The 16,832-nt window shown below is 38.6% G+C and overlaps 1 protein-coding gene across 2 annotated transcripts in view; it reads left to right on the forward strand.

The window, feature by feature from the left end:
- Nucleotides 1-5,500: 5,500 nt before the first annotated feature.
- Nucleotides 5,501-16,832, forward strand: part of khdrbs2.S (KH domain containing, RNA binding, signal transduction associated 2 S homeolog) — a 146,118-nt gene continuing 134,786 nt past the window's right edge. For both annotated transcript variants that reach the window (XR_005961591.1, XM_018265525.2), the window contains exon 1: nucleotides 5,501-6,286. Coding sequence is in view for 1 of the 2 variants with exons in the window: in XM_018265525.2 (XP_018121014.1) it covers nucleotides 6,196-6,286 (91 nt within the window). In the remaining variant the exon portion in view is untranslated. The remainder of the gene's footprint in view (nucleotides 6,287-16,832) is intronic.

Genomic DNA, 16,832 nt, shown 5'->3' on the forward strand with positions numbered 1-16,832 from the left:
ATATGCTTGACTAGAATTACGCAGAGGTTGTGCTTAGTGAACCTGCAGCAAATAAACCACTTGTCTGTAATTGGGTGCCCTTGGCTATAGCTATTGCAGGGTGTAACAGGACTACACCAAGCCTTTTTCTCTCATTAAACAAGTCATAGTGCAACTGTAAAAAACAAATATATATATAATATATTAAATTTTTTACACCTTTTCATTTAAAATAGATGTAATGGCAATATAAGATTACCGAATATGAAAAAATGCATTTTGAAATCATAGAAAACTTACTGATATTACTGTCGGAAAAAAAGACTACTGCTGGAAACATTTTTTTTAGTTTAGAGAGAAATAGCCTTGCTAAAATGTCAGGCAAAGGAAATGTACGACTACGTTGGCCTATTCCTTATAATGAACACACTGGAATTTCTTGCAACAGACATTGAGATACTAGAAAGGTTCAGGGGGAGTCCTTTAACCTCTTGGATCTATAACTCATTATATATTACCACGCTGATGTATATATATGCAGTATATATATATATATATATACAGTATATATATATATATATATATATATATATATATATATATATAGATATATATATATATATATATATATATATATATATATATATATATATATATATATATATATATAGATATATAATGTCCCACAGTGACAGCACTCAAACCATCAAAAGCCAGAGGTGCATAATCAATTATTTATTTTGATATATGTATATGAATGGATCAACACTTTCTGTATGTAGTGAAATATACAGTATGTGCTCTTTTATTTCACATGATAGTATAGCATCTTAATCCAACATTTCAGTCCCATTTGGGGACAGAAACTCATAAGCATCATGACAGCATTATTAAATGCATTATTATTATAAAATATGATATAGTGAATGATTATGATTTGTTTAAATGTGAGTTATCTTAGCCAAATGTCGAAGTTAAGTATTGCAGAAAAGTGAAAATATGCTTAAGACCATGTTCCTCGTTGCTATAAAGCTGCTTACCATGTGTCCTATCTGTGTTGATAGCTTCTACAGGAACTTTCTGCCAAATCAGGTGGATTTTATAGGGGTATCATCAAGTCAATAGTGGTGCCACACTTACACTATATCGCCTTTTGAAGCATCGGGTGCACAGCTGTGTTCCTCTCTGCCAAGGAATATATCCACAGTATGAAAATAAATCCAGCAGCACTCCGATATATGATTCAATTGTTTATTCCTGCCACCACCAGCTTTGCTGGTGGCACGAATAAACAATTGAATCATATATCAGAGTGCTGCTGGATTTATTTTCATTTATCCGGGTGTCATTTATAGGGATGTAGCGAACGTCGGAAAAAAAGTTCGCGAACATATTCGCGAACTTGCGCAAAAATGCGAGCGGTTCGCGAACGGTTCGCGAACCCCATAGACTTCAATGGGAAGGCGAACTTTAACATCTAGAAAAGACATTTCTGGCCAGAAAAATGATTTTAAAGTTGTTTAAAGGGTGCAACGACCTGGACAGTGGCATGCCAGAGGGGGATCAAGGGCAAAAATGTATCTGAAAAATCTGCCTGTGTGTGCTTGGAAGAGATAGTGTAGGGGGAGAGCTGTTAGTGATTTCAGGGACAGATGATAGTAAGCTTGCTGGCTAGTAATCTGCTTGATACTGCTCTGTATTGGAGGGACAGAAGTCTGCAGGGATTTGAGGGACATTTTAGCTTAGGTAGCTTTGCTGGCTAGTAATCTACTGTTCTCTTTAAACAACTGCCATACGTTGACCTTGTAGGCATTGTTTGCCCAGTTTTTTTGGACGCAGCCACTGAAGCACAGTTGCCAGAAAAAATATGCCATATAAATGCTGAAAATAGTCATTTTTCGCCATTACGTAAAATATATTATGGCTGCTTGAAAAAAGTGACTCCGGTGTTTTTTCTGGAGACGGTAATATTATGGATATTTAGACAGAATGGGAACAAGGTCACACAGCTCGATGGCGGGTTGAAGAAAACAGTGTGCAAATAATGCCTACAAGGCCAACGTATACACTACTACAGCGGTGGATACGGATTACGTAAAATATATTATGGCTGCTTGAAAAAAGTGACTCCGGTGTTTTTTCTGGAGACGGTAATATTATGGATATTTAGACAGAATGTGAACAAGGTCACACAGCTCGATGGCGGGTTGAAGAAAACAGTGTGCAAATAATGCCTACAGGGCAAATAATGCCTAAAAGGTCAACTTATACACTACTACAGCGGTAGTAAAATAAAAAAAAGTAAAATAAAAAAAAAATGAATATTAAAAAAAAAAATTAAAGTTGGTGCTGCTGAACTACTAGGAGCAGCAGATTAGCACACCAGTCCCACTCCCCAACACTGCTAGACTAATAGCACTGGGCTCTTATAGTAGTAGTAGTAGTAGTAGTAGTAAAACAACAAAAAAATAAATAAAAGCAGTCCTTACAAGGACTACTGTTATTGCAGCAGTCAGCAGATGAGATCAGAAGCAGGACAGCTGCCCACTGCAGCTACATACAGAGCACTGCAGTAGAAGGTAGATTACTAGCCAGCAAAGCTACCTAAGCTTAAATGTCCCTCAAACCCCTGCAGACTTCTGTCCCTCCAATAACAGAGCAGTATCAAAACGATTACTAGCCAGCAAACTTTCAACTGTCCCTGAAATCACTAACAGGCAGCAGCTCTCTCCCTACACTATCTCTTCAGCACACACAGGCAGAGTGAAAAAACGCTGCAGGGCTTCGGTTTTTATAGGGAAGGGGAGTGGTCCAGGGGAGAGCTTCCTGATTGGCTGCCATGTACCTGCTGGTCTGGGGTGAGAGGGCAAAAAAAAGCGCCAACAATGGCGAACCCAAAATGGCGAACGTCGCGCGACGTTCGCGAACTTCCGGCGAGCGCGAACACCCGATGTTCGCGCGAACAAGTTCGCCGGCGAACAGTTCGCGACATCTCTAGTCATTTACCCCACATTCTAGAATAGATGATACTCTTCTACCACTAAAGAGGAAGATGGCTTGGATTCATGTTCTAAAAGCAGTCAAACTTGACCCTTCAAAGTAGCAGCGGCTCAGTCACTAAAGGAACACACTACAACTCTTCTGAGAAATGTTGCTCTACAGAACATTTGATAGTTGGAAAGCATCAAACCTTCTAGTCAGCTTAAACAAAAACTGTGCATTATACTAGTTGAAATATAGAAAGAAAGTGGTGTTTTGGGTTGATTTATTGTAACTTTCTGAAAAAAAATCTACTCATCCCATCCATCTTATTCACATCCTACTACCTCCTTTCAAAGGCTGTGCAGGGGAGCTGGCAGCACCTAGCACACATGGATAGGATAGGAACCAATCAGCAGCTAGGCTGACCTGAGGGCACTGAAGCCTGTCTTTGCTTATGTAATTGCAAGGGCTGTGATTGGCTATCCCTCACCTATTGTGCTTCAGGCAGGGATCATTAGGACACACCCACCCCTCATTTGAACTCAGACAGCGACTGTAGTAGATCTATAGGGAGCGCCAATAAAAGGGTTATTTATAAAGATAAAATATATTTTTAGCCTAAAGTAAAATCAGCTCCATATATTATTCATTATTGCCTACAATTTAAGGGGGATGGACATCCTATATGTCTCCTTTTTATTCATTGGTTAGTGAGCAACCAGCACAGGGGCGTAACTATAGAGGAAGCAGACCCAGCAGCTGCAGGGGGGCCCAGGAGGTATAGGGGCCCCACGAGGCCCTAATTCATATACAATTTCAATAAATATTGGAGAAACAAGTCAACCTCTAAACATTTTGGGGGCCTGAAAAATAATTTGCTGTGGGGCCCAGTAATATCTAGTTACGCCACTGAACCAGCACATGGGTGTTACAAAGGTGACTTTGTCCTTTAAAGGGCATGTACAGTAAACATAATTACAGAAATGTTTTTTCTAAGCAACTATCCATGTACAGTAAAAACATTATCAAGGTTTTTAGATATTTGGAAATATAACTGCTACCAAAAGCAATATCTGTCTGCTCCCTTTTATTATCTGCCCTGAAACAACATTGACACAAAGTAGGAGAAGAGAAGCGTTCAACTGTATTGTTTTACAAAACAAACCAGTAGTGCAGGAAGGGACAAAAAAAATACTTCTTTCAAATGCAATTACAGCACCAGGAGTACATGTCACATACCAGGAACATATAAGAATTCATTTGTAAATGACGATGAAGGGCACTTTCACTAATTCTGTTGTTTGTGATATATGAATCACGTTGACCAAGTATGAGTATATTATTGTGAATGCAATAATTCAGTTATGTAAAACATTAATATTATGCGTTTAGAAACTCAGCAGGGCTCATCACATGATGGATGGAACAATGGTTTAAATTTTTATTGCAATAGGACCCATTCCCCATTAATTTTTTCAAGCCATACTTTGCATGGAAACCCAAACTAACATGAAAGTGAATCTTCTGGTTGAACACAATATCACAACAGACTGAACGCGTCTCACATAAAACACCCTGTGTGCCTTTATGTCTCCATACTGGACTGTGCATAATGCAAAAGGAATGCAAATGTTCATTAGTGATGAACAAATCTGTTTCGCTTTGCCAAATAATTTGCGGCAAAAAACGCGAAATGCATTGAAGTCAGTTGGTGTCAAAATAATTTTGACGCGCTTCAATTTTTGACGCAAGCGACCATTTTTATATGCGTGACTATTTCGTCCAAATGCATTAAAGTCAATGGGCATCCAAATAACTTTGACGCGCTTCAATTTTTGACACAAGTGACCATTTTTATACGTGTGACTATTTAGTCCAAATGCATTAAAGTCAATGGGCATCCGAATAATTTTGATGCGCTTCAATTTTTGACGCAAGCAACCATTTTTATACGTGTGACTATTTAGTGCAAATGCATTAAAGTCAATGGGCATCCGAATAATTTTGATGCGCTTCAATTTTTGACGCAAGCAACCATTTTTATACGTGTGACTATTTAGTGCAAATGCATTAAAGTCAATGAGTGCCTAAAAATTAATTTTGACGCAATGACAATTTTTATTTGTTGCGGCGGATTTTGTTGCAGGTGAATTTTTGAGGCAGTTTCGCAAAAACATTTGCAGTCGGCAAAATGTGGAAATTCGCTGTGAATAGTGATGGGCGAATTTATTCAAAAGGCGCAAATTCACAGGAAATTTCTGTTTTTCACCGCTGGCGAATAAATTTGTGAAACTGTCGCAAAATTCAAAGTCAAAAATATTTGACACCGGTGACAATTATGACGCCGGCATCAATTTAATGTGCGCCCATTGACTTTAATGCAATTGGCCAAAATTGGCGCAAGTCAAATTGTCGGTTGTCAGTTTTGCAAATTTTTCGCCGTTTCGTGGGAAATTTGCTAATTTTTTGGTGAAGCGAAAAGGGACAAATTCGCCCATCACTAGCCGTGAATCCATGGCTGCAGAATTTATTAGCCCATCACTATTGGGCAGTTACTGTTGTAAAGGGCACTAGAAAGCAAAGCATGTATGCATAAGAAGAAGAAATACTGTCAGTCGGATTGGTGTCCTACCCACGCATAACAGGGGAGGTTATAATAGGTTGAGTTTTTTATCCTACAGAAGGGCATTTGCCTGGAGTAGAAGGCGAGGAGCAGCTAGCAACTGTGAGTTAATGGTGAGCAGCTCCTGGCAGTGTGATGGGACAAGCTGGAAGATACATGCCTGGGAGTTGTGCAAGTGCTGTAGGTCTCCTATGATTCTGCAGTTACAGCTGGGTGTCCGTGATCAGCCGCCCATTGTCGCCCTGTCTCCCTTAGGAGACACTTAGCGCTGCTTTCAGAACGTCGGACAGCTCATTCATACCGTGTCAATCCGAGGACGTGACGAGACAACCCGACCAATCGCGCTTCCCACTCGCTTCTAAAAAAGCTCCCGTTGCCCGAGTGGGGGGCGGGACTGGTGGCTGACAGTTTCTCCCCAACAGGCCGCCTGAGTGCCGCGCTGTACTGCCAGAAAATCAACTGCCAGAAGTGTCGCTTTCACCTTGTAGGCTGCTTTCATCTAAGGCTTATTGGCAAGGCAGGTGCGTGTTGGCTGTGCCAGTAGCATTGTAGCTGATAAGAAGCTCCAGCACTTGGCATAGCAAGGGCGTTGTACAGGACTAAGCTTTACTATGGAAGAGGAGAAATACTTGCCGGAGCTGGTGGCAGAGAAACACAGCTTGGACCCGTCCTTTGTTCATGCCATGCGCCTCCTGGATGAAGGTAAGGACTGATTGTATGGGTGCCGGACTGACAGATTGTATGGGTGCCGCACTCACTGTATGGGTGCCAGACTCACTGTATGGGTGCCATGCCTTTGTTACAATTCAAGCGTCAAAGACTGCAACATCAACTATAGGAATTCTCCTTTGTGCAGGCGCATTGGGGGGCAAGACAACTGATGGAACCGACCGTTTGGCACAGAAAGTAACCTGTATGGCAGCCAAACATCACCAGAACATTTATTATTTGTAATACTGCCATTCCATCCCTAAGGGGGATCATATTAAAGGCAATGTTACACGTTTCATTTGTGACTGATTTGAAAGGATGTATTTCGTGCGCAAAGAAATTGCCCAAGTTTTTATTGTGCCTTTTTAAAAATGCGCAGGAAGGTCCCCTGCACATGTAGGTGCTGTATTCCTTGCTTTGTTACGCTAAATGTACTTGGTAGATTCCAGCAGAGGGTGTGGGTTGTGATTCCCCCCTTGTAATCCCCATGATGTGCTTAAATTCTTAGTATGAATCTGCCCAGGACTGGCATGTATTTAAAGGGAACCTTCAGCATAAAAAAAAACAGATTTTGGCATAATAAAAGGAAAAGAAATGATGAGCACTGCAGTGATCCCATATACATAAATGAAACACTTTCAATGGTTTTCAAGTTATTTATGAATGTAATTGTATGGGGTTTATTATCCAAAACACCTGGGACCTGGGGATTACTGGATAAGAGATCTTTCAGTAAATTAGATCACCATACTTTAAGCCTGATAAAAATAAACAAAACAGTGAATAAATCCAGTAGGATTGTCTTAACACCAATATGGAATCATCGGGGCAAAATCGCCAAAGCACGAAGCAGCTAACACTAGCGCAAATTCGCCAGCGTGGCGTCATTTCGTGAATTCGCCGATTTACTAATGAGCCCTGGCGAAACTTCGCAGGTTAGTTTGCCCCATGGAGCTTAGTTAAAATCAAGTACAAGGTACCATTTTATTATTGGAGAAAGTGAAAAATTCTGAATAGCAGTGTTTCCAAATAAGAGATCTTGTATCTGTATTTGTCTTTACCTTTCTCTTCTCTGATTCCAACTCTTGAAACAGTGTAGGGAAACTGAGTTCTTCTCTAGGTCTATTAATCAACTTGCTTCTGCTACATTATCAGGAGTCAGAACCAGTAGTGCAGAGCACATAAACAGACAGGGGTATATTGCTTTCAATTACATTTGCATATAACTTACTTAAAAACGAATGAAAATATCTTGTTAATATATAATGGAAAGTGTCGGGGAATTACATTCTCTTTTATTATGCAAAGCCAGTTTTTATGTTGAGATCCCCATTAATAGCAGAGAACATTGGGGCTCTTGATTACATGCTTTCCTGAATGACAGATTGTTGGAAGCCAGAACATGTTAGTTACATTGCTGAATAGTCTTGTGGAAATGTGTATTGGTGCCAAGACTGCAATTTTGTAAGATGAGATCTATTATGATTTGTGCCCTGATGCTGCTTGTTATTTCTGGCAGTAGTGATTTTCCCATGTTTGCCTTATCTCTGCCAAGTGACATTAATAATATATAAATATCACAAAATACCCAGCGTTTGCTGATGATAGATAATGCAGAGCCCCAGCATCCCTCACTTATCAGACGATGCAGAGATGGAAATCTACTTTTGGTTCTGACTTCATGATGTAAGTGGGCTTTGTATGTGCAGCAAATGGCTCAAGCCTTCCAATTTCTATTAAGGCATTTTTAACTCTTATCTGTAGTAAGGCATTTCTAGTATTATTAAGGTGATGCGTGTTGGCCCATGTCTGTAAGAGAAATGATCTTGCAGTGGAATCATTTTGCAGCAGGGGGAGTATGTGCTATATGGCATCTGCAAATACCTTCCTAGAGCTATAGAGAGAGCAAATGTAAACACCAAACTAACAATGACATGATTTATGGGATAGGTCAGGTAGCACATGCACAGCTTACATTATGTTATCTTCTTTAAATGAATTCGATCTCATTACATACCATTTCATGTGACTTTCTTTTGTCTAGTCTGTAATAAATCACGCAGTGAAAAAACTTCACCCATTGACTTGCATATCGAGCAGAAAATGATGGAGCAATATAAGAACTTTAATTGTATTGAACAATATGCACAGCATTGATTTCTAATATAACATTTAGCTCTCTGCGGAAGAAGAAAGTATATAGTTGCAATTCCACGTTGGTTTTGTTAGTGCTATAACCAACGACAATATTGTACTTTGGGTGAACGTTTACTGTTTGTTAGATAAACAAATGGGATCAGTTATCCGGAAACCCATTATCCAGAAATCTCCAAATTATGGGAAGATCATCTCCCAGAGATTCCATTAAAATGCAATAATTTATATTTTTAAAACTGATTTTCTTTTTCTCTGTAATAATAAAAAAAGTATCTAGTACTTGATCTGAACGAAGATATAATTAATCCTTATTGGAGGCAAAACAATCCTATTGGAATAAATGAATGTTTAAATGATGTTTTAGTAGAGATATGGAGATACAAATTACGGAAAGATCCCTCCAGAAAACCCTAGGGGGCAAATTTACTTACCGTCGAAGTTTCGCCAGTGTTGGCTTCGCCGCACTTCGCCAGGCGAATTTTCCCCAGGGCGCTGCTAATTCACTAAAATACGAAGTTGTGCTCAGGGAGCGAACCGTAGTGAAGTTGCGCAAGCGTTAATTCATCAAGCAAAGCGAAGTTACGCTAGTGATGCCTAATTTGCATACGGCGCCAAGTTAAGGTACAATGGACGTATATGTAGCAGCAAATACATTATACTACACAAGCCTGGGAAAGCTTCATAAAATAAAATACAGTTGTTATTTTTCCCTATACATGTGCCCACTGTATAGTTTAGGTGACATATGTTAGGAAATGTAGGGGGGAAGGAGGGTACCCCCCAAAAAAATTACGATCTTTTTCAGCCTATCACCCTTTAAAAACTAAAAGACGCCAGCCTTTTTTGGGACTTTTTTTGAAGAAATCCCTATCTACGCTATTGCACTTTGCGTGGTCTGAGGTGGTGAAGGCAAGTCTGGCGCAAGAGGTAACACTCAGTAAAATCAGTATCTTAATTAATTTGCAAAGTAACGCTCTTCAAATTAGCGTAGTTACATACCTTCGCCATAGCGCAACTTCGCCTGGCGTAAGGGTGCGAAGTAGCGCTAGAGTAGGTCCACTTCGCTAGCGAATTTACGCCAGCACCCATTAGTAAATCAGTGAAGTAACAAAATAACATCACGCTGGTGAATTTTTGCTAGCGTTAGCCACTTCGCCCTTTAGTAAATTTGCCCCTAGGTCTCAAGCATTCTGGATAATAGATCCTATACTTGTATTTAAAAGTTTAGGGAAATGACCAATTATTTAAGAACTGATGACTTTTATCATAGTCATTTATAGCCCCAACCTATACATTTTTTAAAGTTTAAAGCTACTGATAATATAAGATATTAAAAAATAATAATTTTTGCTGTGGTGGCTTGGGGATTGATCTAAGTAAGGGCTATGGTATGTCACATAGGGAGGTTTGTTGTTATGGCTTCTGGTAGCAGGAAGGCTGGAAACATAGGAAGACTGTGTCCCCTGCTCTTTTTCATTGTGAAACAGAACCAGTGATTGGCATGTAATGCCCCCCAGATAGAAGCTCTCAGGGACTTGCATTGTCTTCAGCATCTGCCAGAACTCCAGCTCACCTTCACTGACTGAAAATGGTGGCCTTATTCATTCTGGCTCAGCACCAGCCCCCTGTGTGTGTTATATGAGTCAATGCAACTTTCCCTCTTATCCATTGAGAAAGCCATACATTGAGCTCTTCACTTACAGAGAGGCTCTCACAGTACAGGGTGACTCTTTTACAGGCTGAAGCCGTTTTCATACAATGGCAGAACAACAGTATCCCAGTGTCCTATAGTTCTGTTCAACAGCCAAATGTACTGTATTTATGCAGCTATAATATATTTTGTCTTTTTGTAGAGCTATTTTTAATTCTTCTATGTTCCTTTGTTTGTTTTTTTTCAGTTGGACCTTAGAACATTTTAATTTGTAATGTAACTTGATTGGTGTATGTAACTTAAAGTCAAAATGATATGCATATAGTATTTATTTATTTATTACATGCTTTGTTTTTCATGTAGATTGGTATGGGCATGGTATGAGTGGCTTGTATGATAAGAACTGAGCAGGATGGCAGAAACAAAACCTTTAATAAAGACAAGCAAAAAGGACACTTTCAAAGCAAATACAATATGTTTTTTAAAGAAGCTGAAAAATAAATAAATAAATATATATATATATATATATATATATATATATATATATATATATAATGAAATAAGATACTGCTTTTAGACTTGCTGTTTAGGGTATTGAAATGTATGAGAAATTCTTATAGTATTAATCACTAGAGACCTTATCAGTCATTGAATGCAAAAATAAAGAAATATTACTGTACTGATAGCACTGAAAGGGAAATAATCCAAAGAGTATAAACCCACTAAAGCAGCTATGAAGTTACCAGGAGGAGACACAAATGTATCTGGCCACATGTACAGTAAGGAAGATGAAGAGAAAGATAAAAATCCAAGGTCACAGTCATGAAGAGTGTCTGCACTTTGGCTATAGCAATACTCAAAAGCAACAATTAAGAGTGACTGGAGTTTGTCATACTGTATATCCTTAGACCTTTGTTAAGAGCCAGGTGCTATGGACAGATGATGTCAAAATGAAATTCCTTGGCTATAAAGCCATAAATATATTTGCTGTCAAAAGAGGGAAGCATATTAAAAAAAAGCCTTATAATGATCATGAAATATGCCAGGTAATTGTTGATGTTGTTTAGCTAATGCTGGAGCCCTTTTACAGATGAACGGAAACGAACTCTTATATAAGTATGATTTATTTATGTAATGCTGACATATTCACCAGTGCTTTATTCATAATTAATGATGGGCGAATAAATTCGCCAGACATGAATTTGCAGCGAATTTACTCGTTTTGCCGCAAGTGAAACCGTGGCTACAATTCGCAGACAAAAAATCCACTGCATAAAAAAAAAATTGATGCGCGTCAAAATTGGCGCGGGCATAAAAATTATTCGGACGCGTATACAAATTATTGCATCAAAATTATTCTGACGCCTATTGACTTCAATGCGTTTCACAAATTTTTCGCTGTTTCGGGAATTTCGTGGCACAGATTCGCCCATCAATATTCATCATTTTTAATCTTGTACATTCTCATTAAAGTCTCATTAGTGGTGTTAGTCTCAGTCCTACTGGCGTTTGTAGCATAATATCTCTATCATGGGGAAACACTAGGGTTATCATCACAGGGGCATCAGAAATGATTTTGCCTACAATTATGTATTTGGACTATTGGAGGAAACTGCAAAGAATGCTGTACTAGAAACTCAGGATCTAATCAATCATTTTTTAAGAAATACCTGTGCTAAAATAAAAGCCTCTGGCTGCCCTTCTGCTTTTTTCTGTGTTTGAATTTTTAAAGACATAGAAATGCCTGCCCAAACTGTAAGAAAATGTGCTGATAGTGCTGCCCAGAACACTATTGCTATTTAATTTGAAGGAGAGGGTTAACACTCCTCTTTTTTTTTTTTTACATATTTTAGGGGGAGACCTGGGGTAGGCAGAAAATGCCCTCCCAAAAAAAAGCAAATCTTGCTGAGTAAACCAGGGACAGGACAGCATGGACTGGGCTTCAGGTTACTGCCCTTTCTCTTCAGAGTCCAGTGACCTGACAGTGGTGGGACTGGAACCTTTTATTCAGGAGCCTTTTGATTGGAGAGCCCCCTATATAGATAACTAACTCCTGGGACACCAGCCCTGCAGTTCTCTGTAGCAACTCACTGTAAATTTTCTGCACATTCACATTAACTTTTGGCTAGTGTATCTGTGTATGAACACTTATAAAATATCCCAGTCACTGTTTTCGTGCATATCCGGTGCATATCTAATTTAATGTATAGTCATCTTTTACAGCCCTATACTAAAGGGGACATCATTTAAGCAGAGATTACCCAATAATGATACAATCATAATTCAAAATTCCTATAAAAGAACATGTAAGATTCAGACCACAAACAAGGGAGCAGCTTACTGTACATAATTTTTTTAATTGTGCTAAAATAGCTTTACATTTACAACTAAGACATGAATGCTATAATCCTCATAGTATCCTGGATAGCAAACCCGTGTTTACTGCTACATCTGATGCTTGAATTTCTATTCAAGTCTTTTCACGGTATGGAAATCATATCTTTAAACTGTTTTGCATATGTTTAAAAAATCTATTATCCCACACCCAGTATTGATGGGCGAATTTATTTGCCAGGCGAGAATTTGCAGTGAATTTCCATGTTTTGCCAGCAGTGAATAAATGCGAGAAATTGCCGCGAAAATTCGCCCATGAATTTTCGCCGTCGTAAAAATATATTGATGCTGGCGACAATTCAACGCTGACCACAATTCTAGGTGCCGATTGACTTTAATGGGCATCGGAAGTGTCGCCAGCATCAGAATTGACGCCGGCGTCAGATTTCATGTTTCTCAAATATTTTTCCATTTTGCAAATTTCACACAGGCCCACCTCTAACTCTCTTGGGTTCTGACTAACACAGTCAGTGCTGGATCCAAAGGCTGTGCTGCAAGTTTCTTTGCTCCCGTGGCTATTTGTACATGGCCAAACGCAGTGTGAAAAGTGTACAAAAAGGCAGATTACTGCATTTTTATTGCACTTGCTTCAGCTTTGCAAATTAGCCTTTATTCAACACAAGGCCCATGTACAGGTATACAGCCGGAATTTTTCTTCTGATTCTCAGATGCCATAATTGCTCAAAATCTAACACAGCCATGCATAGTAAAATACAATTTGAGTGGCCAGACTGACATGCCATGCTTCTTTTGCCTGAAGAAAGTTTAGATGATATAGCAGCTAAATCAACAAATAAAAGAGTGAATTTATAATACAAAATGACAATGGCAAATCAGAGATCGTTTAACACTTTGGCCATCGGACTATTATTTTAAGAGGCACAATGGAGGAAATAAAGCTACTTTGAATACATGAATAGCTGTTTAAATGATTAAAGGCAAAAGTTCTATTAAGACCCTTTAGGAGTTCCGTTAACTGTATGGGGCACATTTACTAAGGGTCGAAATGAATTTTCGAATTTAAAAACTTTGAATTTCGAACTAATTTTTGGGTACTTCAACCATCGAATAGGCCTAAATTCGACTTCGAATCAAATTAAAAAAAAGTTTGACTTCAAAAATCGAAGTACTGTCTCTTTAAAAAAGTCTTAAACCTGCCGAATTGCTATGGGGACCTCCGAGAACCTATAGCTAACAATTGGCTAAGTTTTTAGAAGTCGGAGTAAAATCGATTCGATTAAATCGTGCAATTCGAAGGATTTCATCATACGATCGAAGGATTTTACTTCGATTGGATATGGCCAAATTCGATAAAAATATCGAAGTAATGCCATTCGATGGTCGAATTTCGAAGTCTTTTACACTTCAAAATTCGACCCTTGATAAATCTGCCTCTATATGTTGGGCTGTACCCCATATGGCAACAGTGGTGTTTGTTTTCTAAGGAACCACTGGATATCCTGAAAAGGCCTAATGGATCACAGAGTGCTAATCCCATTCTTCTGCAAATCCATCACCTGCACTATGTTTGCTGAATGGCAAAACTCCATTAAGTTTAATAATGATTTTCCATCTTTTCCTGCACACTGATTGACTTTCATGTGGGTTATCCAGTTACAGTGTAATTTAGCACAAACCTCAAGTGACCATTTGCACCTGCAAGGAATGATGGATGAAGCAATGTGTCAGTTTTAGAAACATATTCCTCTTAATTGAAATCAGCATTCTGAATCACGGGCAGATAAGAACTTGTCTTTTTTTTGCACACATATGGATTTTTAATCAAAAGTTATGTCTTACTAGTATACTATTCAGCAGTTTTCTAACAGACAAAAACATTTCAAAGGCTGTGCACGTTTTTATAAATGTATTTGTAAAGGTTTCTGCCTTTTGATTGCGGCTTCAGCTTTAATTATAATAACAGTGAGGATAATGTGGCTAATGGATTTGTGCTGTGTTTAGTTGATATATATCAGTCTAGTTTAACCACGACTGCTACTAATGTTTGCTCTGATATTTATTATTTATATTGAGACCGGCTTTTGCTTAACTTGCTGCTGTAGATTGTTGGAGATGGAAATTATTACAATATATGAATATATTACTGATATTTCAGACACATCTGAAAATTTCCACCAGACACAAATTTTCCTGCTATATACTGTTATTGTTTATGTGGAAAATATGTTTTCCTCCAGACCCCTGATTTTTTTTTTTATAAAATCTGACTTTTAAAAAATCACAGATTTTTCTCAATTTATTTAACCCCGAGGGTGGTAAAGTCCGAATATGAAAATCCGGCATCTCAGACCTGTCGAGGCTGCATATAAGTCAATGGGAGAAGTCCCAATGATTTTTTAATGTACACTGGGTTTCGTGCAATACCCCAAAGTTTTCGGATGAAAATTCTGAAAAATTTTGAAATTTGTATGAAAAAAATCCTAAAATTTCCTGAAAATCAGATTTTTTTTTACCGCAAAGCAAATTTTTGAGAAAATGTAATAATAAATAAGTGTAAAAGGCCCGAGCGCATTCGATTGGAGATTGTAGTAGAAAATATTGAGATAAATTCAGACTTTAATAAATAACCCCCTTCATGTTTATTTAACCATGCTTATAATAATGTTATTATTAACAGCTTGACAGTTTTAAAACATATTATAATTTTAGATACATACAGGGCAGCCATCAGGGGGGGACAGGGGGGAGAGTTGTAGGGGGCCCCGAGGGTAAGGGGGGCCTGGCCACGCCACTCTTACTTGACTAGCCGGGCCCCCCATCTTTCTGAGAGCTGCTGACTTTGGGAAGGCATGGACGTTTAAGGGGCCCTGGCCACCAATTTTCTTATAATGTGGGGGGGGGGCCCTGGCCACCATTTTTTTCTCATGTGAGGTCCTAGCCACCAATATTTTTTAATGGGGGGGCCCTGGCCACAAATATTTTTTTATGGGGGGCCCTGACCACCAATATCTTTTTATTTTTTATTAACATATGGGAACCCTAGCCACCAATATTTTTTCGTTTTTTTACTGTGTGGTGGGGGGGCGGACCTGTGGGGTGGGGAGGGTGGACCTGTAGGTGGGGCTTGCAGTGGGCGAAGCCCAGAGGGCCCAGGAAATTTTGTCGTATGGGGCCCTGTGATTTCTGATGGCGGTCCTGGATACATACCGGGATTTCAGCCCTTAAGCAGAAAACTCAGAATTTCCTCTGTTATAATAAAACAGTAGCTTGTACTTGATGGCAACTAAGCTGAACAAATCCATAATGGTGACAAAACAATACTATTGAATTTATTTAATGTTTTAATGTTGTTTTATCAGACTCAGGATATGGTAATCCAAATTACAGAAAGACACCAGGTTCCAGTTATTCTGGATAATAGGTCCCATGTGTATTGTATAATTTTAGAGTTTTTTACAAAATTATAGCCATCTACTTTAACTGCTGGTTTCTGTGTTATCATACTAATATGAAGGTCATTGGGTATCAGAGCAGATTCAGATTATATTTATTATTAGATTATTATTATCATCTGATTATAAACACCACTAGAACATACTTTTCCATGCAGTAGACCATTTATTCAAAATACTTCCTGTTCAGCAGCTTAATTATCATAAAATGCTGATATCATGTAGAAGTCTATGATAATCCAGTGACTGGGTAGGGCCATGAATATCTCTTGGAGTGCTACATCTGACCAGTGGGCCTGTGCTACATTATCACTCATTGATATGGTGACACTCAAGAAAAAACAAATATAAACATATTATAAGGTATGTTTAGCAGTTAGAGAATAGAGAGATACAAATTGTGCTGGTCATTCTTGATGTTTCAAAACACTGGAAGGGGTCCAGTTGGAATTCTCAATATATTGTTTCTGAATAACAACACTCACATGCTCAGTGGGCTCTGAATGGCTGTTGGGAATCTAAGCTTAGGGGTTGTCAAAAATTATCAAGCAGAAAATGAGGTTTGCCTGTAAAATAAGCTGATGCTACAGGGTTGATCATTCATTTCTGATGCTAGCTGCACTGGTTTCTGTGCTGCCATGTAGTAATTATCTGTGATAATAACTAATCTGCCTTATATTGTGACATTTCTATTCTATGTGTACTGTATATTTGGAGATGATCCCTATTCTCAGTAAGTGACAGCAGCACAGATCATGTGCAGTGAATCAGTAGAAAAAAGATGGGGAGCTACTGGGGCATCTTTAGAGACACAGATATTTACTGCTAAAGGGCTATGGTTGCCTTAGGCTGGTACAGAAGCCCAAGACATAATGTACAACATTTCTAGTCTACTTCTTTGGTTAAGCTTTAGTTCTCCTTT

The sequence above is a fragment of the Xenopus laevis genome, chromosome 5S (genome assembly GCF_017654675.1).
Source record: "Xenopus laevis strain J_2021 chromosome 5S, Xenopus_laevis_v10.1, whole genome shotgun sequence".
NCBI lineage: Eukaryota > Metazoa > Chordata > Amphibia > Anura > Pipidae > Xenopus > Xenopus laevis.